General features: G+C 51.3%; 1 protein-coding gene across 1 annotated transcript in view; it reads right to left on the bottom strand.

Annotated features, from left to right (window-relative positions):
• Positions 1 to 22666, bottom strand: part of LOC144489299 (rho guanine nucleotide exchange factor 12-like) — a gene marked incomplete at its 3' end in the record, with an annotated part of 34362 nt that extends 11696 nt beyond the window's left edge. Inside the window, exons 1-3 of the mRNA XM_078207170.1 lie at positions 22608 to 22666; positions 20037 to 20060; positions 6009 to 6106 (exon numbers count right to left, since the gene is read on the bottom strand). Coding sequence (XP_078063296.1) covers positions 6009 to 6106; positions 20037 to 20060; positions 22608 to 22666 — 181 coding nt within the window. The remainder of the gene's footprint in view (positions 1 to 6008; positions 6107 to 20036; positions 20061 to 22607) is intronic.
• Positions 22667 to 24781: the final 2115 nt, after the last annotated feature.

Raw genomic sequence — 24781 nt, forward strand, 5'->3', positions numbered from 1 at the left:
AACCCACTGTGCCACCGTGCTGCCCCGGGTCCCTGGCGCTGTGAGGCAGCAGTGCTAACCCACTGTGTCACCGTGCTGCCCCGGGTCCCTGGCGCTGTGAGGCAGCAGTGCTAACCACTGTGTCACCGTGCTGCCCCGGGTCCCTGGCGCTGTGAGACAGCAGTGTGAACCCACTGTGTCACCGTGCTGCCCCGGGTCCCTGGCGCTGTGAGACAGCAGTGTGAACCCACTGTGTCACCGTGCTGCCCCGGGTCCCTGGCGCTGTGAGGCAGCAGTGCTAACCCACTGTGTCACCGTGCCGCCCCGGGTCCCTGGCACTGTGAGGCAGCAGTACTAACCACTGTGTCACCGTGCCGCCCCGGGTCCCTGGCGCTGTGAGGTAGCAGTGTGAACCACTGTGTCACCGTGCTGCCCCGGGTCCCTGGCGCTGTGAGGCAGCAGTGCTAACCACTGTGTCACCGTGCTGCCCCGGGTCCCTGGCGCTGTGAGACAGCAGTGTGAACCCACTGTGTCACCGTGCTGCCCCGGGTCCCTGGCGCTGTGAGACAGCAGTGTGAACCCACTGTGTCACCGTGCTGCCCCGGGTCCCTGGCGCTGTGAGGCAGCAGTGCTAACCCACTGTGTCACCGTGCCGCCCCGGGTCCCTGGCACTGTGAGGCAGCAGTACTAACCACTGTGTCACCGTGCCGCCCCGGGTCCCTGGCGCTGTGAGGTAGCAGTGTGAACCACTGTGTCACCGTGCTGCCCCGGGTCCCTGGCGCTGTGAGGTAGCAGTGTGAACCACTGTGCCACCGTGCTGCCCACTAGCTAGCCAATCTCCTATCCATGCCAAATATGTGACCACCTTCACTATGTGCTTTTATTTTCGGAAATAACCTTTGATGTGGCTCAAGCATCAACAATTGACAAAACGTTTAGAGTGAATGTCAGAGCAATGGAGATTGAAGAAATGGATGGCGGGGAGAGTGCGCATGTGGGGAGGGGGTGGGGAGAGTGCGCGTGGGAACGGTGAGGAGGGGCGGGGAGAGTGCGCATGTGGGGAGGGGGTGGGGAGAGTGCGCGTGGGAACGGTGAGGAGGGGCGGGGAGAGTGCGCATGTGGGGAGGGGGTGGGGAGAGTGCGCGTGGGAACGGTGAGGAGGGGCGGGGAGAGTGCGCATGTGGGGAGGGGGTGGGGAGAGTGCGCGTGGGAACGGTGAGGAGGGACGGGGAGAGTGCACGTGGGGAGGGGACGGGGAGTGCGCGTGTGGGGAGGGGGCGGGGAGAGTGCGCGTGTGGGGAGGGGGCGGGGAGAGTGCGCGTGTGGGGAGGGGGCGGGGAGAGTGCGCGTGTGGGGAGGGGGCGGGGAGAGTGCGCGTGTGGGGAGGGGGCGGGGGGAGTGCGCGTGTGGGGAGGGGGCGGAGAGAGTGCGCGTGTGGGGAGGGGGCGGGGAGAGTGCGCGTGTGGGGAGGGGGCGGAGAGAGTGCGCGTGTGGGGAGGGGGCGGAGAGAGTGCGCGTGTGGGGAGGGGGCGGGGAGAGTGCGCGTGTGGGGAGGGGGCGGGGGGAGTGCGCGTGTGGGGAGGGGGCGGAGAGAGTGCGCGTGTGGGGAGGGGGCGGAGAGAGTGCGCGTGTGGGGAGGGGGCGGAGAGAGTGCGCGTGTGGGGAGGGGGCGGAGAGAGTGCGCGTGTGGGGAGGGGGCGGGGAGAGTGCGCGTGTGGGGAGGGGGCGGGGGGAGTGCGCGTGTGGGGAGGGGGCGGGGGGAGTGCGCGTGTGGGGAGGGGGCGGGGGGGAGTGTGTGCGTGGGGTGGGGGTGGGGGGAGTGCGTGCGGTGAGGGGCGGGGGGAGTGTGTGTGTGGGGAGGGGCGGGGGGAGTGCGTGTGTGGGGAGGGGCGGGGGGAGTGCGCGTGTGGGGAGGGGGCAGGGGGAGTGTGTGCGTGGGGAGGGGGCGGGGGGAGTGCGTGTGGGGAGGGGCAGGGGGAGTGCGTGTGGGGAGGGGCAGGGGGAGTGCGTGTGGGGAGGGGCAGGGGGAGTGCGTGTGGGGAGGGGCGGGGGAGTGCGTGCATGGGGAGGGGGCGGGGGAGTGCGTGCGGGGAGGGGCGGGGGGAGTGCGTGCATGGGGAGGGGGCGGGGGAGTGCGTGCGGGGAGGGGCGGGGGGAGTGTGTGAGGGGAGGGGCAGGGGGAGTGCGTGTGGGGAGGGGCGGGGGAGTGCGTGCATGGGGAGGGGGCGGGGGAGTGCGTGCGGGGAGGGGCGGGGGGAGTGTGTGCGGGGAGGGGCGGGGGGAGTGCGCGTGGGGAGGGGGTGAGGGGAGTGCGTGTGTGGGGAGGGGCGGGGGGAGTGCGCGTGTGGGGAGGGGCGGGGGGAGTGCACGTGTGGGGAGGGGCGGGGGGAGTGCACGTGTGGGGAGGGGCGGGGGAGTGCACGTGTGGGGAGGGGCGGGGGGAGTGCACGTGTGGGGAGGGGCGGGGGGAGTGCACGTGTGGGGAGGGGCGGGGGAGTGTGTGCGGGGGGAGTGTGTGCGGGGAGGGGCGGGGCGAGTGCGTGCGGGGAGGGGCGGGGGGTGTGTGTGGGGAGGGGCGGGGGGAGTGCGTGTGGGGAGGGGCGGGGGAGTGCGTGCGTGGGGAGGGGGCGGGGGGAGTGCGTCTGTGGGGAGGGGGCGGGGGGAGTGCGTGTGGGGAGGGGCGGGGGAGTGCGTGCGTGGGGAGGGGGCGGGGGGAGAGCGTCTGTGGGGAGGGGGCGGGGGGAGTGTGTGCGTGGGGAGGGGGCGGGGGGAGTGCGTGCGGGGAGGGGCGGGGGGAGTGCGTGTGGGGAGGGGCGGGGGGAGTGCGTGTGGGGAGGGGGCGGGGGGAGTGTGTGCGTGGGGAGGGGGCGGGGGGAGTGTGTGTGGGGAGGGGCGGGGGGAGTGCGTGTGGGGAGGGGGCGGGGTAGTGCGTGCATGGGGAGGGGGCGGGGGAGTGTGTGTGGGGAGGGGCGGGGGGAGTGCGTGTGTGGGGAGGGGGCGGGGGGAGTTTGTGCGTGGGGAGGGGGCGGGGGGAGTGCGTGCGGGGAGGGGTGGGGGGAGTGTGTGTGGGGAGGGGCGGGGGGAGTGCGTGTGGGGAGGGGGCGGGGGAGTGCGCGCGTGGGGAGGGGGCGGGGGGAGTGCGCGCGTGGGGAGGGGGCGGGGGGAGTGCGCGCGTTGGGGGGGCGGGGAGAGTGCGCGCGTGGGGAGGAGCGGGGAGAGTGCGCGTGCGGGGAAGGGGCGGGGAGAGTGCGTGCGTGGGGAGGGGCGGGGAGAGTGCGTGCGTGGGGAGGGGCGGGGAGAGTGCGTGCGTGGGGAGGATGCGGGGAGGGTGCGCGCGTGAGGGGGGGCAGGGAGAGTGCGCGTGTGGGGAGGGGGCGGAGAGAGTGCGCGTGTGGGGAGGGGGCGGGGAGAGTGTGCGTGTGGGGAGGGGGCGGAGAGAGTGCGCGTGTGGGGAGGGGGCGGGGGGAGTGCGCGTGTGGGGAGGGGGCGGGGGGAGTGTGTGCGTGGGGTGGGGGTGGGGGGAGTGCGTGCGGTGAGGGGCGGGGGGAGTGTGTGTGTGGGGAGGGGCGGGGGGAGTGCGTGTGTGGGGAGGGGCGGGGGGAGTGTGTGCGTGGGGAGGGGCGGGGGGAGTGTGTGTGTGGGGAGGGGCGGGGGGAGTGCGCATGTGGGGAGGGGGCAGGGGGAGTGTGTGCGTGGGGAGGGGGCGGGGGGAGTGCGTGTGGGGAGGGGCAGGGGGAGTGCGTGTGGGGAGGGGCAGGGGGAGTGCGTGTGGGGAGGGGCGGGGGAGTGCGTGCATGGGGAGGGGGCGGGGGAGTGCGTGCGGGGAGGGGCGGGGGGAGTGTGTGTGGGGAGGGGCAGGGGGAGTGCGTGCATGGGGAGGGGCGGGGAGTGTGCGCGCGTGGGGAGGATGCGGGGGGAGTGTGCGTGTGGGGAGGGGGCGGGGAGAGTGTGCGGGTGGGGAGGGGGCGGGGCGAGTGTGCGTGTGGGGAGGGGCGGGGGGGAGTGCGCGTGTGGGGAGGGGGCGGGGAGAGTGCGCGTGTGGGGAGGGGGCGGGGAGAGTGCGCGTGTGGGGAGGGGGCGGGGAGAGTGCGCGTGTGGGGAGGGGGCGGGGAGAGTGCGCGTGTGGGGAGGGGGCGGGGAGAGTGCTCGTGTGGGGAGGGGGCGGGGAGAGTGTGCGTGTGGGGAGGGGACGGAGAGAGTGCGCGTGTGGGGAGGGGGTGGGGAGAGTGTGCGTGTGGGGAGGGGGCGGAGAGAGTGCGCGTGTGGGGAGGGGCGGGGGGGAGTGCGCGTGTGGGGAGGGGCGGGGGTGTGCGCGTGTGGGGAGGGGCGGGGGGAGTGTGTGTGTGGGGAGGGGCGGGGGGAGTGCGTGCGGGGAGGGGCGGGGCGAGTGCGTGCGGGGAGGGGCGGGGCGAGTGCGTGCGGGGAGGGGCGGGGGGAGTGTGTGTGGCAAGGGCGGGGGGAGTGCGTGTGGGGAGGGGCGGGGGGAGTGTGTGTGTGGGGAGGGGCGGGGGGAGTGTGTGTGTGGGGAGGGGTGGGGTAGTGTGTGTCTGGGGAGGGGCGGGGGGAGTGTGTGTGGGGAGGGGCGGGGGGAGTGTGTGCGGGGAGGGGCGGGGGGAGTGTGTGTGGGGAGGGGCGGGGAGTGTGTGTGGGGAGGGGCGGGGAGTGTGTGGGGGGAGGGGCGGGGGGAGTGCGTGTGCTGGGAGGGGCGGGGGGAGTGTGTGTGGGGAGGGGCGGGGGAGTGTGTGTGGGGAGGGGCGGGGAGTGTGTGTGGGGAGGGGCGGGGGGAGTGCGTGTGCGGGGAGGGGCGGGGGGAGTGTGTGTGGGGAGGGGCGGGGGGAGTGCGTGTGCGGGGAGGGGCGGGCGGAGTGCGTGTGCGGGGAGGGGCGGGGGGAGTGCGTGTGGGGAGGGGCGGGGGGTGTGTGTGTGGGGGGAGGGGCGGGGGGAGTGTGTGTGTGGGGAGGGGCGGGGGGTGTGTGTGTGAGGGGAGGGGCGGGGGGAGTGTGTGTGAGGGGAGGGGCGGGGGGAGTGCGTGTGTGGGGAGGGGCGGGGGGAGTGCGTGTGTGGGGAGGGGCGGGGGGAGTGTGTGCGGGGAGGGGCGGGGGGGAGTGTGTGTGGGGAGGGGCGGGGGGAGTGTGTGTGGGGGGAGGGGCGGGGGGAGTGTGTGTGGGGAGGGGCGGGGGGAGTGTGTGTGGGGAGGGGCGGGGGGAGTGTGTGTGGGGAGGGGCGGGGGGAGTGTGTGTGGGGAGGGGCGGGGGGAGTGTGTGTGGGGAGGGGCGGGGGGAGTGTGTGTGGGGAGGGGCGGGGGGAGTGTGTGTGGGGAGGGGCGGGGGGAGTGTGTGTGGGGAGGGGCGGGGGGAGTGTGTGTGGGGAGGGGCGGGGGGAGTGTGTGTGGGGAGGGGCGGGGGGAGTGTGTGTGGGGAGGGGCGGGGGGAGTGTGTGTGGGGAGGGGCGGGGGGAGTGTGTGTGGGGAGGGGCGGGGGGAGTGTGTGTGGGGAGGGGCGGGGGGAGTGTGTGTGGGGAGGGGCGGGGGGAGTGTGTGTGGGGAGGGGCAGGGTAGTGCGTGTGTGGGGAGGGGCGTGGGGAGTGCGCGTGTGGGGAGGGGCGGGGGGAGTGTGTGTGGGGAGGGGCGGGGGAGTGCGTGCGGGGAGGGGCGGGGGGAGTGTGTGTGGGGAGGGGCGGGGGGAGTGTGTGTGTGGGGAGGGGCGGGGGAGTGCGTGCGGGGAGGGGCGGGGGGAGTGTGTGTGGGGAGGGGCGGGGGGAGTGCGTGTGTGGGGAGGGGCGGGGGGAGTGTGTGTGGGGAGGGGCGGGGGGAGTGCGTGTGTGGGGAGGGGCGGGGGGAGTGCGTGTGTGGGGAGGGGCGGGGGGAGTGCGTGTGTGTTCAGCCACTCACTGCTGCACAATGTCAATGTCAGTGTGAATTACACTGCAATCTGCTGAGGGCAAGCATTCGGGTAACTTGTCGCCACATTAACAGTAAAATCATCAGCATTAGTCTCAGGGAATGGGACAGAGTTTAAGTTGTGCCTTACCTGTTGGATCAAATTCATACAGAGGAGATTTCTCAGAGTTCTTCTTGTCATGCTTCTTATCAGGTGACAGGTCTTTGTTCAGTATGCTTCCTCCTGGCCTGTAACAGACAAACTCTCATCATGACAATCCAACCACAGCCTAACTAACACTTGCAGACATTATATAGACTGCACCCTTTACCCAGCTCTGCTTCCATTGTATACATCACACACTCTCTCTTTGTACAGTAAGGAGTCAAGACTGACTTTTGGCCTCCCACCCACCCTCCACACCCCTCAGTTGCCTGAGCGAGCTGTTTATAACCTATCCAACTCAGGCTTAAATATACAGAACGACTGAGCACCCACAACACTCTGGAGTAGAGAATTCTAAACGATCACAAACCTTGAGAAGATGTTTCTTCTCATCTCAGCCCCAAATGACTGACCCCTTATCCTGACATCCCGCTCTGAATTCGAGGCTCATAAGCTGGGGAAACCACTTAGTATGTAGCCCTTGAGGAATTTTAACCATTTATTGAGATCACTTCTCTTTTATTCTAAATTCAGAGAATGTAGGCTTATTGTGCACAATCTCTCTGCAATGGGACAATTGTCTCATCCCATGAATAAGTCTAATAAATTTTAAATTTTAAACTAAGGCACAAGCATCCTTCCTTATGTTAGATCAAAACTATACAGAATATTCCAGTTATGGTCTTACAGAGAACTATACCTGAAAAGCAAGGCTTCCTTACACTTGTCCTTTGCAGTAAAGATTAGTATACAATTTACTGAATTGTTGCCCATACCTGTATGTTAATTGCCTGTGATACTCAGGAACCAGGAAGAGGAGAAGGCCATTCAGCCCGTTGAGCTTGCTCTGCCATTTAATGTGATCATGGCTGATCAGACACTTCAATTTTACACACACTATCGCCATAACTCTTAACGTTATTGTTAATCAGGAATTTGTCAGCTCCTACTTTAAACATACTCAATGACGGAGCTTCCACAGCCCTGAATTCCAAAGATTCACAACCTGCTGTGTAAAGAAATTTCTCACCATTTCGGTCCCAAGTGGTTTTCCCCCTTATTTTGAAATTGTGCCCCCTGGTTCTAGACTCCCCAACCCGAGAAAACATCTTCCCCACATCTGCCCCTTTCTATTCCTTTAAATATTCTGTAGGTTTCAATGAGATCACCTCCCATTCTTCGAAACTCTAGACAATAGTAGGGGCAGCACGGTAGCACAGTGGTTAGCACTGCTGCTTCACAGCTCCAGGGACCTGGGTTCGATTCCCGGCTCGGGTCACTGTCTGTGTGGAGTTTGCACATTCTCCTCGTGTCTGCGTGGGTTTCCTCCAGGTGCTCTGGTTTCCTCCCACAGTCCAAAGATGTGCGGGTTAGGTTGATTGGCCATGCTAAATTGCCCCTTAGTGTCCTGAGATGTGTAGGTTAGAGGGATTAGTGGGTAAATGTGTAGGGATATGGGGGCAGGGCCTGAGTGGGATTGTGGTCGGTGCAGACCCGATGGGCCAAATGGCCTCTTTCTGCACTATAGGGTTTCTATGAATTCTATGAATATTCTATTATACAGGCCCAGTTTGCCTAATCTCTCTTTTTGTAAGACAGTCCCACCATCCCGGGAACAAGACTGTGGGATCTTCATTGCATTGTCTCTGTGAGGTAAGGGGACCAAAATTGTACACTGTATTCCAGACACGGTCTAACCAAGCTTTGAAATAACTTAAGCAGGACTTCTGTGCTCATGTACTCATATCCTTTTGTGATAAAGGCTAACATTCCATTAGCCTTCCTAATTGCTTGCTGCACTTGCATGCTAGCCTTCCATTACTTATGGACACGGACACTCAGGCCCTTTTGTACATCTACACTTTCTAATTTCTTATCATTTAGGAAATACGTCGCACATCTGCTCCTCCTACCAAAGTGGATTATCTCACATTTTTCCACATTGTAGAATCCCTACAGTGCAGAAGGAGGCCATTTGGCCCATCGAGCCTGCACCAGCAACAATTTCACCTAGGCCCTATCCCCGTAACCCCATGTATTTACCCTGTTAATGCCCCTGACACAAAGGGGCTATTTAGCAAGGCCAATCCACCTAACTTTTGGACTGTGGGAGGAAACCGGAGCACCCGGAGAAAACCCACTCAGATACAAGGAGAATGTGCAAACTCCACACAGACAGTCACCCGAGGCTGGAATCAAGCCCGGGTCCCTGACACTGAGAGGCAGCAGTGCTAACCACTGTGCCACCCACATTATATTCCATCTGCCATGTTCTCGTCCACTCGTTAAGACTGGACAAATCCTCCAGTAGCCGCTTTACACCTTCCTCACAACTCGCATTCCCACCTAGCTTTGCATCATCTCCAAGCTTGGAAATACTACATTTAGTCTCCGCATCCAAATCATTGATAAATGTTGTGAACATCTGCAGCCCCAAGGACTGATCCTTGCGGCACTGCAACAGTCACAGCTTGCCAAACCGAGAACGACCCATTTGCTGTGACTCTGTTTTCTGCCCATTAGACAATCCTCCTCAGTCCATGACAGAATAGTGCCTCCTATCCCATGTGGTTTTATTTTGCTAACCAACTCCTGTGGGGGGACTTTATCAAAAACTTTCTGAAAATCCAAATATACTGCATCCATTAACTCTCCTTTATCAATTTTGAGAATAATATCTTGGAAAAAAAACTCTTAATAAGTTGGAGATAGGATTAGTAAGTTTTCAGATGACATGGTCAAATGGGCAGATGGAATTTAACCCTGAAAAGTGAGAGATGATACACTTTGGAAGGAGTAATTTGACAAGTGCTCAATGAATGGTGGGACACTAGGACGTTCTGTGGAACAAAGGGACCTTGGAGTGATTGTCCACAGATCTCTGAAGGTGGAAAGGCAGGTTAGTAGGGTGGTGAAAAAGGCATATGGGACACTCGCCTTTATCAATCGAGGTAGATTACAAAAGCAGAGAGGTCATGTTGGAGTTGTATAGAACTTTGGTGAGGCCACAGCTGGAGCACTGTGTGCAGTTCTGGTCGCCACATTATAGGAAGAATGTGATTGCACTGGAGGGGGTGCAGAGGAGATTCACCAGGATGCTGCCTGGGATGGAACAGTTAATTAAGAAGAGAGATTGGATAGGCTTGGGTTGTTTTCGTTGGAGCAGAGAAGACTGAGAGGCAACCTGACTGAGGTGTACAAGATGAGAGACATAGACAGAGTGGATAAGGAGCAGCTGTTCCCCTTAGTTGAAGGATCAGTCACAAGGGGACATAGGTTCAAGGTGAGGGGCAGGAGGTTTCGGGGCGATGTGAGGATAAACCTTTTTACTCAGAGGGTGGTGATGGTCTGGAATGCACTGCCTGGGAAGGTGGTGGAGGCAGGTTGCCTCACATCTTTTAAAAAGTACCTGGATTAGCACTTGGCACATCATACATTCAGGGCTAAGGGCCAAGTGCTGGCAGATGGGATTAGGTGGGAGTTTAGGTGTTTCTAATGTTTTGGTGTGGACTCAATGGGCTGAAGGGCCTCTTCTGCGCTGTGTGATTCTATGATTCTAAGTTTGTCAAACATAATTTTCCATTCATGCATCCGTGCTGACTATGCCCAATCAGATCATGATTATCCAAGTGTCATTTACCACATCCTTTATAAGAGATTCAAGCATTTTCCCTCCCACTGATGTAAGGCTAACAGGTCTGTATTTCCCGATTTTCTCTCTCTCTCCCTTCTTAAATAGTGGGGTGATATTTGCTACCTTCCAATCTTCAGGAACCTTTCCAGAATCTATCGAATTTTGGAAGATGATCGATACATCCACTATCTCTATAGAAATCTCTTTCAACATTCTGGGATGCAGAACATCAGGTCTTGGGCGCCTAGCAACTGTCCTGTTAATTTCTCAGTATGACCTTCCTACTTATACTCATTTTCTTCAACTCCTCATTCTCCCCAAATCCTTGGATGTCTACATCTGGGGGATTTCCTGTATCTTCCTCAGTGAAAACAGACACAAAGTAATCTTTAGCTTTTCTGCCATTTCTCTATTCCCCATTATGAATTCTCCTGACTGTCATGGACTCACATTTGTCTTAGCCAAACACATCCTTTTCACATTCCTATAGGAGCTTTTGTGCTTTCAGGTTTTTCACTAGATTGCATTTATATTCTGTTCTATCTTTCTTTATCATTTTCTTTGCCTTTCTTTGCTGTATTCTAAAAACCTCCCAATCCTCAGGTTTACTCCCATCTCTGGCAACTTTATAAGCCTTTTCTTTTAATTTTACAAGCTTTAACTTCTTTCGTCAGCCAATTTTGACTGGCTTTTGGGGGGTTTTTGCTCCTTATTGTACAAGACTCTGCAATTCCTGTTTGCCAACATTTACAAGTCTCTTAGCTTTTTAAAATATTCTGCTTTTCTATTCTATGTACCAAAGTTGACATCTTCACATTTCTTCAGATATACTTTATCTACCATCTTGTCTACATTCCTTTGCAGTCTCTCTGTATCCAGCTCAAAGCTCACTCTCCAATCTAACCTTGATTGATCAGCAAACGTGCATACGTTACACTCAGTCCCCTCGTCCGTCATTAATATGGATTGTAAATAGTCAAGTCAATCTGAAAATGACCCGTTTATTCCTACTCTTCTTTCTGAGCATTAACCAATCAATCCTCAATCCATCCTTATACATTACCCCAATTTTGTGAACCCTAATTGTGTAATAAGCTGTGACCCCTTACTGAATACAGATATACAACACCAACTGGTCCCCACTTATCTATCCCACTGGTTATGTCCTCAAAAACTCTAAATATTTGTCACAAACCATTTCCTTATCAATTTGCTCTGCCTAATCATAGTGATTCTCTTGGTGCCCTCTCACACTTCCCTGATAACAGGAAGATAAAGGAACTAGAGGTGCAAATAAAAACAGAGCTTAAATCTAAACCTGAAGGGATAGCAAAGCTAACAGTAAAGATTTAAATAAATATAAGTGAGAGTGATCGAGGGAAACACTTCATTAAAACCGATGCAGTTGAGAAAATTAAAGAAATTGCAAACCAATTAAAATGTGGACTTTGTATCTATTTCCACATTAGGAGAACAAAATCCCAGCAGGATATGGGAACCAGAAGGAGTTAAGGAAAGGAAATTAGAGTCATGGAGGTTTACAGCATATAAACAGGCCCTTCGGCCCAAATTGTCCATGCCGTCCAGTTTTTAGCCAGTAAGCTAGTCCCAATTGCCTGCATTTGGCCCATATCCCTCTATACCCATCTTACCCATGTAACTGTCTAAATGCTTTTTAAAAGACTGAATTGTACCCGCTTCTACTACTATCTCTGGCAGCTCATTCCAGACACTCACCACCCTGTGTGAAAAAATTGCCCCTCTGGACCCTTTTGTATCTCTCCCCTCTCACCTTAAACCTATGCCCTCTGGTTTTAGATTCCTCTACCTTTGGGAAAAGATATTGACTATCTAGCTGATCTGTGCCCCTCATTATTTTACAGACCTCGATAAGATCAGCCCCTAAGCCTCCTACGCTCCAAGGAAAAAATCCCAGTCTATCCAGCCTCTCCTTATAACTCAAACCATCAAGTCCCAGTAGCATCCAAGTAAATCTTTCCTGCACTCTTTCTAGTTTAATAATATCTTTTCTATAATAGGGTGACCAGAATTGCACACAGTATTCAAGTGTCGTCTTAGTATTGCATTGTACAACTTCAACAAGACGTCCCAACTCCTGTATTCAATGTTCTGACCAATAAAACCAAGCATGCCAAATGCTTAATGGGTTTAATACAAATAATAAAAATTGTAATGAGAGAAAATAATACAACTTAAAATGGGCAATTCACCAGGGTCTGGCGGTTTCTTCCCTAGAATATTAAAATGGATGAAGAATTTTCAAATACTTTAGTCAATTTTCCAAAGTGTTCTAGATTCAATCTTGAGTGGAAAATTGCAAATCATAGGAGGTGCAGAAAATCCCCATTTTAAAGTGGTTTTGTTTTAAAGGGCTTTTTTTTTTAAGGGTTCCATTTAAAGTGTAGCGTTTCCCGTTGTAACAGGCATGAACAGTATGACGAATCCAATACGTGCCCGGCGTAATAACGTCATCATGTGACCAGGCCCAATGAATCTGAGAATAAAATCTGGCCTGTGACTGTACTGGCGACATTTTGTTCTCATCGCACATTTGATGAGCATCATTTTTTTGCTGCATTTTCAGGGTCCCTCCCTCCCTCTTTACTGAATTTAATTTCTAAACTTTTGCACTCTATAAGCTGATGAATTCTGTGGACTTTAAAAAAACAATTCTTCATTGTACTGTGCAGAAATGTACAGATACGCACTGTATACCTTGTTTTTCAAATTTCTCTGCTTTTTGCATTGTATACCTGAGGCACTGCTGTGAACTTCTGTTGAAGAATCCTTTGCTGTGCAGGGATAATGTCCTGTACTATACAGTGCCTGTGTTTAAGGAACCTGTTATGAACTTGGTATTTTAAAGAGGTTTTTGCAAGGAAGTAGCCTGCAGGCAAGGCAATAATTAAGTCACTCACTGTACAGTATTCCAGAATTTCAATTTTCACATTGATTTTTCCAGGCAAAAATTGTCCTCAGGTACATAACTTTGGCTTTACTATGAGAAGTCATGCTTCAAGACATAGATAGAATGCAGGGCTGGGCGGAGAAGTGGCAGATGGACTTCAACCCGGATAAGTGTGTGGTGATCCATTTTGGCAGATCCAATGGGATGGAGCAGCAGTATAAAATGAAGGGTACCATTCTTAGCAGTGTAGAGGATCAGAGGGACCTTGGGGTCCGGGTCCATAGGACTCTTAAATCGGCCTCGCAGGTGGAGGATGCGGTCAAGAAGGCGTATGGCGTACTAGCCTTCATTAATCGAGGGATTGAGTTTAGGAGTCGGGAGATAATGCTGCAGCTTTATAGGACCCTGGTTAGACCCCACTTGGAGTACTGCGCGCAGTTCTGGTCACCTCATTACAGGAAAGATGTTGAAGCCATTGAAAGGGTGCAGAGGAGATTTACAAGGATGTTGCCTGGATTGGGGGGCATGCCTTATGAGGATAGGTTGAGGGAGCTTGGTCTCTTCTCCCTGGAGAGACGAAGGATGAGAGGTGACCTGATAGAGGTTTACAAGATGTTGAGGGGTCTGGATAGGGTGGACTCTCAGAGGCTATTTCCAAGGGCTGAAATGGTTGCTACGAGAGGACACAGGTTTAAGGTGCTGGGGGGTAGGTACAGGGGGGATGTCAGGGGTAAGTTTTTCACTCAGAGGGTGGTGGGTGAGTGGAATCGGCTGACGTCGGTGGTGGTGGAGGCAAACTCGTTGGGGTCTTTTAAGAGACTTCTGGATGAGTACATGGGATTTAATGGGATTGAGGGCTATAGATAGGCCTAGAGGTGGGGATGTGATCGGCGCAACTTGTGGGCCGAAGGGCCTGTTTGTGCTGTGGCTTTCTATGTTCTATGTTCAATTAAAGTTGTGATTCTCAGGAATGTACCCACAATTCACAGTGCAGACTCCCTGTGCTGGTCCCAAAGGTGATTCTGGGACCAGAGCTTTTTTTCATATTTTTAATACTTAGGTGAAAGAATAGTGTTTGATCTCCAGATTTGCAGCTGATACTAACTTAGGAGGGACATTAAAAGCAATGCAGAGGGGAACAGGATGTTGCAAAGGGAGCCAGACCAAGTGAGTGGGAAAACAATGGGAACTGGAATTCAGTGTAGGGGAAGGTGAGTTAACTGTTTTGCATCCAAGAAGGAATATCAGAATAGTTTCTAAATGGTGAGTAATTCGAGCCCGTGAACATGGGCAGTAAAAACTCATGGAGCAGCTACAAAAATAGTCAAAAAGCTAATGGAAATTTGGTCTTTATTTTACAAGTCATCGAGGAGGAAGTTGCATTCTCGTCAGACTCCCATCTGGAACAGCTGTGCTCAGTTCTGGCAACACCTCAGGCAGGATACATTGGCCTTGAGAGAGGCCTTTAAGAATGGAAGATTGTGGATTAATAAATGAACATTTTGAATAACTAAAGGATTGGATAGAGTCAGAGTCATAGAGGTTTACAGCATGGAAACAGGCCCTTCGGCCCAACTTGTCCATGCCGCCCTTTTTTGTTTAAAACCCCTAAGCTAATCCCAAATGCCCGAATTTGGCCCATATCCCTCTATACCCATCGTACCCATGTAGCTATCTAAATGCTTTTTAAAAGATAAAATTGTACCCGCCTCTACTATTACCTCTGGCAGCTTGTTCCAGACACTCACCACCCTCTGTGTGAAACAATTGCCTCTCTGGACACTTTTGTATCTCTCCCCTCTCACCTTAAACCTATGCCCTCTAGTTTTAGACTCCCCTACCTTTGGGAAAATATATTGACGATCTACCTGGTCTATGCCCCTCATTATTTTATAGACCTCTATAAGATCACCCCTCAGCCTCTTACACTCCAGAGGAAAAAGTCCCAGTCTATTCAGCCTCTCCTTATAATTCAATCCATCAAGTCCCGGTAGCATCCTATTAAATCTTTTCTGCACTCTTTCTAGTTTAATAATATCCTTTCTATAATAGGGTGACCAGAATTGCACACAGTATTCCAAGTGTGGCCTTACCAATGTCTTGTACAACTTCAACAAGACGTCCCAACTCCTGTATTCAATGTTCTGACCGATGAAACCAAGCATGCCGAATGCCTTCTTCACCACTCTTACCACCTGTGACTCCACTTTCAAGGAGCTTTGAACATGTATCCCTAGATCTCTTTGTTCTATAACTCTCCCCAACGCCCTACCATTAACTGAGTAAGTCCTGCCCTGGTTCAATCTACCAAAATGCATCACCTCGCTTTTGTCAAAATTAAACTCCATCTGCCATTTACCAGCCCACTGATCAAGATCCCGTTGCAACTGGAGATAACTTTCTTCACTGTCCACTATGCCACCAATCTTGGTGTCATCTGCAAACTTACTAACCATGCCCCCTATATTCTCATCCAAATCATTAATATAAATGACAAATAACAGTGGGCCCAGCACTGATCCCTGAGGCATGATGTGGAGATGCCGGCGTTGGACTGGGGTAAACACAGTAAGAAGTCTAATAACACCAGGTTAAAGTCCAACAGGTTTATTTGGTAGCAAACGCCACTAGCTTTCGGAACACTGTTCCTTCGTCAGGTGGGTGGGAGTTCTGATCACAAACAGGGCACAAAGACTCACACTCAATTTACACGAATAATGATTGGAATGTGAGTCTTTACAGCTAATCAAGTCTTAAAAGGGACAGACAATGTGAGTGGAGAGAGCATTAGGCACCGGTTAAAAAGATGTGTATTGTTTCCAGACAGGAACGTTAGTGAGATTTTGCAAGTCCACACCGCTGGTCACAGGCCTCCAGTTTGAAAAACAACTCTCTACAACCACTCAAGAAGCCAATTTTGTATCCATTTAGATACCTCACCCTGGATCCCGTGAGATTTAACTTTATGCAACAACCTACCATGCGGTACCTGGTCAAAGGCCTTGCTAAAGTCCATGTAGACAACATCAACTGCACTGCCCTCATCTACCTTCTTGGCTACCCCTTCAAAAAACTCAAACAAATTTGTGAGAAATGATTTTCCACTCACAAAGCCATGCTGACTGTCCCTAATCAGTCCTTGCATCTCTAAATGCCTGTAGATCCTGTCTCTCAAAGTCCAACAACTTACCCACCACAGATGTGAGGCTCACTGGCCTGTAGTTCCCAGGCTTTTCCCTGAAGCCCTTTTTAAACAAAGACACAACATTTGCCACTCTCCAATCTTCAGGCACCTCACCCGTGACTATCGATGATTCAGATATCTCAGCTAGGGGAACTGCAATTTCCTCCCTGGCCTCCCACAATGTCCTGGAATATACCTCATCAGGTCCCGGGGATTTATCTACCTTGATGCGCTTTAAGACTTCCAGCACCTCCTTCTCTGTAATATGTACACTCCTCAAAACATCACTATTTATTTCCCCAAGTTCCCTAACATCTATGCTTTTCTCAACAGTAAATACTGATGAGAAATATTCATTTAGGATCTCACCCCTCTCTTGTGGATCTGCACATAGATGACCTTGTTGATCCTTAAAAGGCCCTACTCTCTCCCTTGTTACTCTTTTGCCTTTTATGTATTTGTAGAAGCTCTTTGGATTCTCCTTTGCCTTATCTGCCAAAACAATTTTGTGTCCCCTTTTTGCCCTCCTGATTTCTCTCTTAACTCTACTCCTACACCCCCTATACTCTTCAAGAGATTCACTTGATCCCAGCTGCCTCTGCATGTCATGTGCCTCTTTCTTCTTCTTGACCAGGGCCTCAATATCCCGAGTCATCCAGGGTTCCCGACTTCTGCCAGCCTTGCCCTTCTCTCTAAGAGGAATGTGTTTACCCTGAACCCTGGTTAACACACTTTTGAAAGCATGCCACTTACCAGACATCCCTTTGCCTTCTCACAGGCTCCCCCAATTAACTTTTGAAACTTCCTGCCTGATACAGGAGATTACAGGGACTGGGAACGTCCGACATGTGGAGTTTTTTCAAGGAGCAGCTACTGCGAGTCTGTGATAGGTATGTCCCTGTCAGGCAAGGAGGAATTGGTAGGGCTAGGGAACCGTGGTGCACCAAAAAAGTTTCTTTGTTGGTTAAAAAGAAAAAGGAGGCTTATGTTCGGATGAGACGTGAGCACTCGGGTAGTGCACTAGAAAGCTTTAGATTGGCTAAGAGGGAGTTGAAGAGCGAGCTTAGAAGGGCTAAAAGGGGACATGAGAAGACTTTGGCGGATAGGGTTAAAGAGAATCCTAAGGCGTTCTATAGGTATGTCAAGAACAGAAGGTTGGTTAGGGCAAGTTTAGGGCCAGTTATAGATGGCAGAGGGAAGTTATGTGTGGAACCGGAGGAGATTGGTGAAGCATTGAACCAATATTTCTCTTCGGTGTTCACGCAAGGGGACATGAATATAGCTGAGGAGGACACTGGGTTGCAGGGGAGTAGAATAGACAGTATTACAGTTGATAAGGAGGATGTGCAGGATATTCTGGAGGGTCTGAAAATAGATAAATCCCCTGGTCCGGATGGGATTTATCCAAGGATTCTCTGGGAGGCAAGAGAAGTGATTGCAGAGCCTCTGGCTCTGATCTTCAGGTCGTCGTTGGCCTCTGGTATAGTACCAGAAGATTGGAGGTTAGCGAATGTTGTCCCATTGTTTAAGAAGGGGAACAGAGACTTCCCCGGGAATTATAGACCGGTGAGTCTCACTTCTGTTGTCGGCAAGATGTTGGAAAAAATTATAAGGGATAGGATTTATAGTTATTTGGAGAGTAATGAATTGATAGGTGATAGTCAGCATGGTTTTGTGGCAGGTAGGTCGTGCCTTACTAACCTTATTGAGTTTTTTGAGAAAGTGACCAAGGAGGTGGATGGGGGCAAGGCAGTGGACGTGGTATATATGGATTTTAGTAAGGCGTTTGATAAGGTTCACCATGGTAGGCTTCTGCAGAAAATGCAGATGTATGGGATTGGGGGTGATCTAGGAAATTGGATCAGGAATTGGCTAGCGGATAGGAAACAGAGGGTGGTGGTTGATAGTAAATATTCATCATGGAGTGCGGTTACAAGTGGTGTACCTCAGGGATCTGTTTTGGGGCCACTGCTGTTTGTAATATTTATTAATGATCTGGATGAGGGTATAGTTGGGTGGATTAGCAAATTTGCTGATGACACCAAAGTCGGTGGTGTGGTAGACAGTGAGGAAGGGTGTCGTAGTTTGCAGGAAGACTTAGACAGGTTGCAAAGTTGGGCCGAGAGGTGGCGGATGGAGTTTAATGCGGAGAAGTGTGAGGTAATTCACTTTGGTAGGAATAACAGATGTGTTGAGTATAGGGCTAACGGGAGGACTTTGAATAGTGTGGAGGAGCAGAGGGATCTAGGTGTATGTGTGCATAGATCCCTGAAAGTTGGGAATCAAGTAGATAAGGTTGTTAAGAAGGCATATGGTGTCTTGGCGTTTATTGGTAGGGGGATTGAATTTAGGAGTCGTAGCGTTATGTTGCAACTGTACACAACTCTGGTGCGGCCGCACTTGGGAGTACTGTGTGCAGTTCTGGTCCCCACATTACAGGAAGGATGTGGAGGCTTTGGAGAGGGTGCAGAGGAGGTTTACCAGGATGTTGCCTGGTATGGAGGGGAGATCCTATGAGGAGAGGCTGAGGGATTTGGGATTGTTTTCGCTGGAAAGGCGGCGGCTAAGAGGGGATCTTATTGAAACATATAAGATGATTAGAGGTTTAGATAGGGTGGATAGTGATAGCCTTTTTCCTCTGATGGAGAAATCCAGCACGAGGGGGCATGGCTTTAAATTGAGGGGGGGTAGTTATAGAACCGATGTCAGGGGTAGGTTCTTTACCCAGAGGGTGGTGAGGGATTGGAATGCCCTGCCAGCATCAGTAGTAAATGCGCCTAGTTTGGGGGCGTTTAAGAGATCCGTAGATAGGTTCATGGACGAAAAGAAATTGGTTTAGGTTGGAGGGTCACAGTTTGTTTTTTTTTAACTGGTCGGTGCAACATCGTGGGCCGAAGGGCCTGTTCTGCGCTGTAATGTTCTATGTTCTATGTTCTATGTTCTATGATACCATCAAAATTGGGATAGGGTTAATCAACAGGAACTATTTCCTCTGGTGGACAAATCCAGAGGCATAACCATTAGAGTGAGGTTGTTCAGGGTGGTGTCAGGAAGAAAGGGTAGTGGAAATGCGGAATTGTGTCTTGCAAAAGCCAGTGGATGCTGGAGAACAATTGGAGCTGTGAAGATTGAGATCGATGGATTGCTGGGTCAGGTAGCATGTTAAAGTTCAGATCAGCCATGATACAAGAGTAAGCTGAAATAGACTCAAAGATCTGAATGACCTCCTGGTCCTGCATACTTAGCTTCATAATTTTGGTCAACCTTACTTTGAGCTTTGAATAAAGAAGGTTCACGAGGTTGGTTCCTAGATGCGAGGTTTGCCCTATGAAGAGATTCTGAGTAAATTGGGCCTGTACTCTGAGTTTAGAAGTGTGTGAGGTGATCCCATTGAAACATTCAAGATCTCTGGACGGGAATGACAGAGTAGATTCCGAGAGGTTGTTTGTCCTGGCTGGAGAACCTAGGACAAGGGGACTTAGTCTCAGGATAAGGAGCTGAACGTTTAGGACTGAGATAAGGTGACATTTCTTCACTCGGTTGTGAATTGTTGGAATTTTCTATCCCAGGTGGTTGTGGACGCTCCATTATTGAGTATATTTAAGACTGTAATGGACAGATTTTGGTCTCGGAGGGAATCATGGGACACAGAGAATGACAGGCAAGGTGAGGCCAAAGATCAACCATGAACAGTGCAGCAGGCTGGATGGGCTGAATGGTCTACTCCTGCTCCTATTCCTTACGCTTGTGTCTTCATTTCATTGCTGTACCATTAAGACTCTCACCAACTGCAAAAACATTGACACAAAAATCACACTCCCAAGTCGCTTCACTCCTTGTGAAGTGGGTGGTACTACACCATATGAACAATGTTTCAAGGAGGCAGCACTCATCTTTCCAAGGGCAATTAGGGATGGACAACAAATGCTGGTCCTGCCAGTGACACCCACATCCTATGAAGTACATTTTATTTCATGAATAAACTTTCATTTGTTCAAAGGAGGTTTGGATAACTTGCCAATTTGAAAGGAGATTGCCTCTAGTAATTATGTCCAGTTAATATTGAGGTGGCACCTTCAATGTGGTGCATTTTCACTCCCACGTTTAAGTAGTTATTTGTCTCACACATTTCCATTTCCCAGGAGTTAGAGAGACCTGGAAATTCAGAGAGAACTCTAAATGTACATGCAAGTTTTTAAGCTACCCAATTGGTTGCTGACAGTTTGAGATGACCAATCACCCTCAACCAGTGTTGTGAGCTCTTACCTGGGAAGTCTTCTGATGGGAAACCTGGAATTAAAGAAAGCAACGTGAATTAGAGGGGCCAGCATCGATCACACAGCAACTCATCCAATCTCACTCAGTGATGGTCATACAAAGATGCAGCCTAGCAGGTCCTGCATCCTGCCTATGCCAGCTTGTTGATAGAGTTGGCATTTAGTCCGCACTCTCCTCCCCTTTTCCCATAACTCTGTAATATTTCACTTTTCAAGTACGTATCCAATTCTCTTCTGAAAGCGATTACTGAATCTGCTTCCAGCACACATTTAGAAAGTGCATTCCAGATCATCACAATTCATTGCTTTAGAAACTCTGAGCTCTGTGCTGCTGGACACCTTCACCCTGTGTCCATCTGGTTACAGATCCTTCTGTCACTGGAAACAATTTCTCCGATTTACTCTACCAAACCCTTCCACCAAATCTCCCCTTATCTTTCTCTGCTCCAAGGAAAACAATCAGTTTCTCCAGTCTCTCCACAGAACTGAAACTCCCTCATCCCGGGTAGCATTCTATTCAATCTCTTCTGCATACACTCCAAAGCATCGACATCCTTCTTATAGTTAGTGGCAAGAATTGCACACAATCTCCAGCTTCAGCCACATCTGTCTGGTATAAACAGTTAGTATTTTTGTGCTCGATTAATAAAGTCAAGGATTCCAACTGCTTTTTAACAGTTTTCTCAACCTTTCCTGCCACCTTCATAGGTGTGAGTGCATACACCCCAAGATCCGTTTCTACTCCCCTAGGGCAGCACGGTGGCAGTGGTTAGCACTGCTGCCTCACAGCGCCTAGTACCTGGGTTCAATTCCAGCTTTAGGAGAATGTGTGTTCTCCGTATCTGCGTGGGTTTCCTCCTACTGTCCAAAGATGTGCGGGTTAGGTTGATTGGCCATGATAAATTGCCCCTTATAGTGTCTGGGGAATTTGCAGGGTAAATACATTGGGTTATGGGGATAGGGTCTGGGTACGATTGTCATCGGTGCAGGCTCGATGGGCCGAATGGCATCCTTCTGCACTGTAGGGATTCTATGAATCTATTCCCCTTCAAAATGTATCAAGTTCATATTGCCGCTCTTCATTCTTCCTCGTAAAATACATCATTACACATTCCCTGAATTAAATTGCATCTGCTGTGGCTGACTATTTACCCACTGCATCCTCCTGGAGTCTTTCATGATACTATATGTACCCCCTACGTTCTACTCCAAGCAGGTTTTGTATCCACACTGCTACTGCCCTTTTAATTCCGCAGGCTTTAATTTTCCTGATGGAAGATCAGTCCTAGTAAGTACATTGTGAGATACTTTATCAAACACTATAGGAAGGATGTGATTGCACTAGAGAAGGTGCAGAGGAGATTCACCAGGATGTTGCCTGGGCTGGAGCGTTTCTGTTAGAGAGAGAGGCTGGATAGGGTGGGGCTGTTTTCCTTGGAACAGAGAAGGCTGAAGGAGGTCCTGATTGAGGTATACAAAATTATGAGGACTATGGAAAGAAACTTTTCCCTTAGCAGAGGGGTCAATAACTCGGGGGCACAGATTTGAGGCAAGGAGCAGGAGGTTTAGAGGGGATTTGAGAAAAAAACCTTTTTCACCCAGAGAGTGGTGGGAATCTGGAACTCACTGCCTGAAAAAGAATGCTGAAGGCAGGAACCCTCACTTCATTTAAGTTATGATGTGGAGTTGCCGGCGTTGGACTGGGGTAGGCATAGTAAGTAGTCTCACAACACCAGGTTAAAGTCCAACATGTTTATTTGGTAGCACGAGCGTTCGGAGCGCTGCTCCTTCATCAGGTGAAGGAGCAGTGCTCTGAAAGCTTGTGAAACCAAATAAACTTGTTGGACTTTAACCTGGTGTTGTGAGGCTTCTTACTGTAACATTTAAGTTATATTTAGGTGAGCACTTGAAATGCGAAGACAAGGCTACGGACCAAATGCTGGAAAATGGGTTTTGAATAGATAGGTGCTTGATGGCTGGCACAGACTCAATGGGCTGAAGAGCCTCTTTCAGTGCTGTAAAACTCTGACTTTCTCAAAGTTCATATTCACAACAAAAACCATAATAGCCTCACCAACCTTCCCCTCAAAGAACTCAATCAAGCTATGTAAACATTACGAGAATCATAGAATCCCTACAGTAGAGAGGTCTTTCGGCCCATCGAGTCTGCGCTGACTCTTTGAAAGAGCATCCCATCCAGGCCCTCCCCTCCATCCTATCCCTGTAACCCCGCGCGTTTACCATGGCCAATCCATCGAAGCTACACATCTTTGGACTGTGGGAGGAAACCAGAGCACCCGGAGGAAACCCATGCAGACACAGGGAGAACATGCAAACTCCACACATCTCCACATCTTCCAAGAAAATTAATTTTGCTACAGATAATTATCTCGAGGTTTCCTCATTACCAAAGTTAGGTTGACTGGCCTGTTACCTAGTTAATGCCCTGCCCATTACAAACTAGGGAATTACAAATGTTGAAACCTGTTTTCTGACATCATCCATGCATCCAAAGTTATTGGAACATTGCAACTGGATCCTCTGCAATATTCATCTTTACTTTCCAAAGCAACCTCTGACAGACAGACTGAATGCCTTTTCTGCTTTGAGCACTGTCATGTTCCCATTAGTGCAACATCGCTTTGTACCACTTCCAACCCAGGGTCAGCTGATGAAACCACAAATGTAACACTTGTTCTCATGAACGAAGGGAGGAAGAAAGCAGGAAACTAAAGGCCAGTGAGCCTAACATCTTTCATTGGAGAAAAATGATGGAATCCGTCATTCAGGAGGTAGTTGCAGGGTATTTAGAAAATCATAAGACAATCAGGAAGACTCAAAATGGTCTTAGGAAAATTTATTCGCAGCCTTTGAGGGTGTAACATGCAGCGTGGATAAAGATGAACCCATAAATGTAGTGTATTTGGATTTTTAAAAAAATAATTTATGGGATATGGGCGTTGTTGGCTAGGGCAGCACTTACTGTCCATCCCTAATTGCGCCCGAGAAGGTGGCGCTGAGCCACTTTCTTCCACTGATACAGTCCGTGTAGGCACACCCATAGTGCTGTCAGGAAGGAAGGAAGTTCTCGGATTTTGACCCAGTGACAGCGAACAGTGATATATTCCCAAGTCAGGATGATAAGTGACTCGAGAGGAGAACTTCCAGGTGGTGGTGTTCTGCTGCCCTTGTCCTCCCAAGTGGCAGTGATGGTGGGTTTGGAAGGTGCTGTCAAAGGAGCCTTGGTGAGTTTCTGTCGTGCATCTTGTAGGTGGTACACACGGCTGCCTCAGTGATGGCCGGAATGAAAGTTGAAGATGGTGAGCGGGATGTCATTCAAACGAGCTGCTTTGTCCTGACTGTTGTCGAGCTTCTTACACACGACCAAATTAATTAGGAGCAGGCCGTTTGATCCCTCGAGCCTGCCCCACCGTTCAACAAGATCACAGCTGATCAACTCCACATTCCCCTCATCCATAATTTTTAACTCCTTTGTTTCTCAAGAATCTATTTTGGCCTTAAAAATATGCAATAATCCTGCTTCCATCGCTTTCTGGGGGAGGAGTTCCAAAGATTCACGGCCTTGAAAAAAAATTCTTTTCAATTCTTAAATGGGAGACCCCTTATTTTTAAGCTGTGTTCTCTTCTCCTAGTTCTGAGTGTTGTTGGAACTGCACTCATCCTGGCAAGTGAAATCTATTCCATCGCAAACCTGACTTGTGCCTTTTAGATGGTGGACAGACTTTAGGGAGTCAGGAGGTGAATTACTTTCCGCAGGGTTCCCAGCCTTTGACCTGCTCTGGTAGCCACAGTATTTATGTGGCGAGCCCAGTTCAGTTTCACATCAATGGTAACCCCCCCCAGGATGTTGATAGTGGGAATTCAGCGATGGGAATACTATTGAATGTCATGGAGAAATGGTTAGATTCTCTTGTTGGAGATGGTCACTGTCTGGCACTTATGTGGCACAAATGTTACCATGTCCAAAGGGCATTAGATAAGGTTCCACATAAAAGGTTCTATACAAGCTCAGAGCTAATGGCATTGGGGGTGATATATTAACATGGAGAGAAGATTGGCTAACTAACAGAAGTTGCGATAAATGGGTCATTGTCAGGTTGTTGGCAAAATGAAACTAGGGGAGTGTCACAGGGTCCAGTTACAGGCTTCTATTATTTACCTTCTATATAACCAACTGGCTGCAAATAGTCCAAAGATGTGCGGGTTAGGTTGATTGGCCAGGTTAAAATTGCCCCTGAGATGCGTAGGTTAGAGGGATTAGCGGGTAAATATGTGGGGGTAGGGCCTGGGTGGGATTGTGGTCGGTGCAGACTCGATGGGCCGAATGGCCTCCTTCTGCACTGTAGGGTTTCTATGATTTCTTTCTATGATAACCACTTGGATGAAAAAAACAACCATATGATAGCCAAATTTCCTGATGATACAAAGACAAATAGAAAAGCAAGTTCTGAGGAGGATACAAAGAGTCTACAAAGGAGGAGGGTAGGCACGAAAATGGAGCTAAAATCACAATCGGTTCAATCATAACCTTTTCGAACGGAGGAGCAGGTTTGATAGACCGAATGGTCTACTTATGCTCCTATTTTTATCATAAGGACCACAAAGCTGATGATATAATTTTCACACCCAGACCTCAATGGGTGCTGCAGGAATTCCTCCTCCTCTGTTAATAAGACAAGCCTCTGAATAGACTACAGGTTCACACCAACTGGC

The sequence above is a fragment of the Mustelus asterias genome, unplaced genomic scaffold (assembly GCF_964213995.1).
Source record: "Mustelus asterias unplaced genomic scaffold, sMusAst1.hap1.1 HAP1_SCAFFOLD_2105, whole genome shotgun sequence".
NCBI lineage: Eukaryota > Metazoa > Chordata > Chondrichthyes > Carcharhiniformes > Triakidae > Mustelus > Mustelus asterias.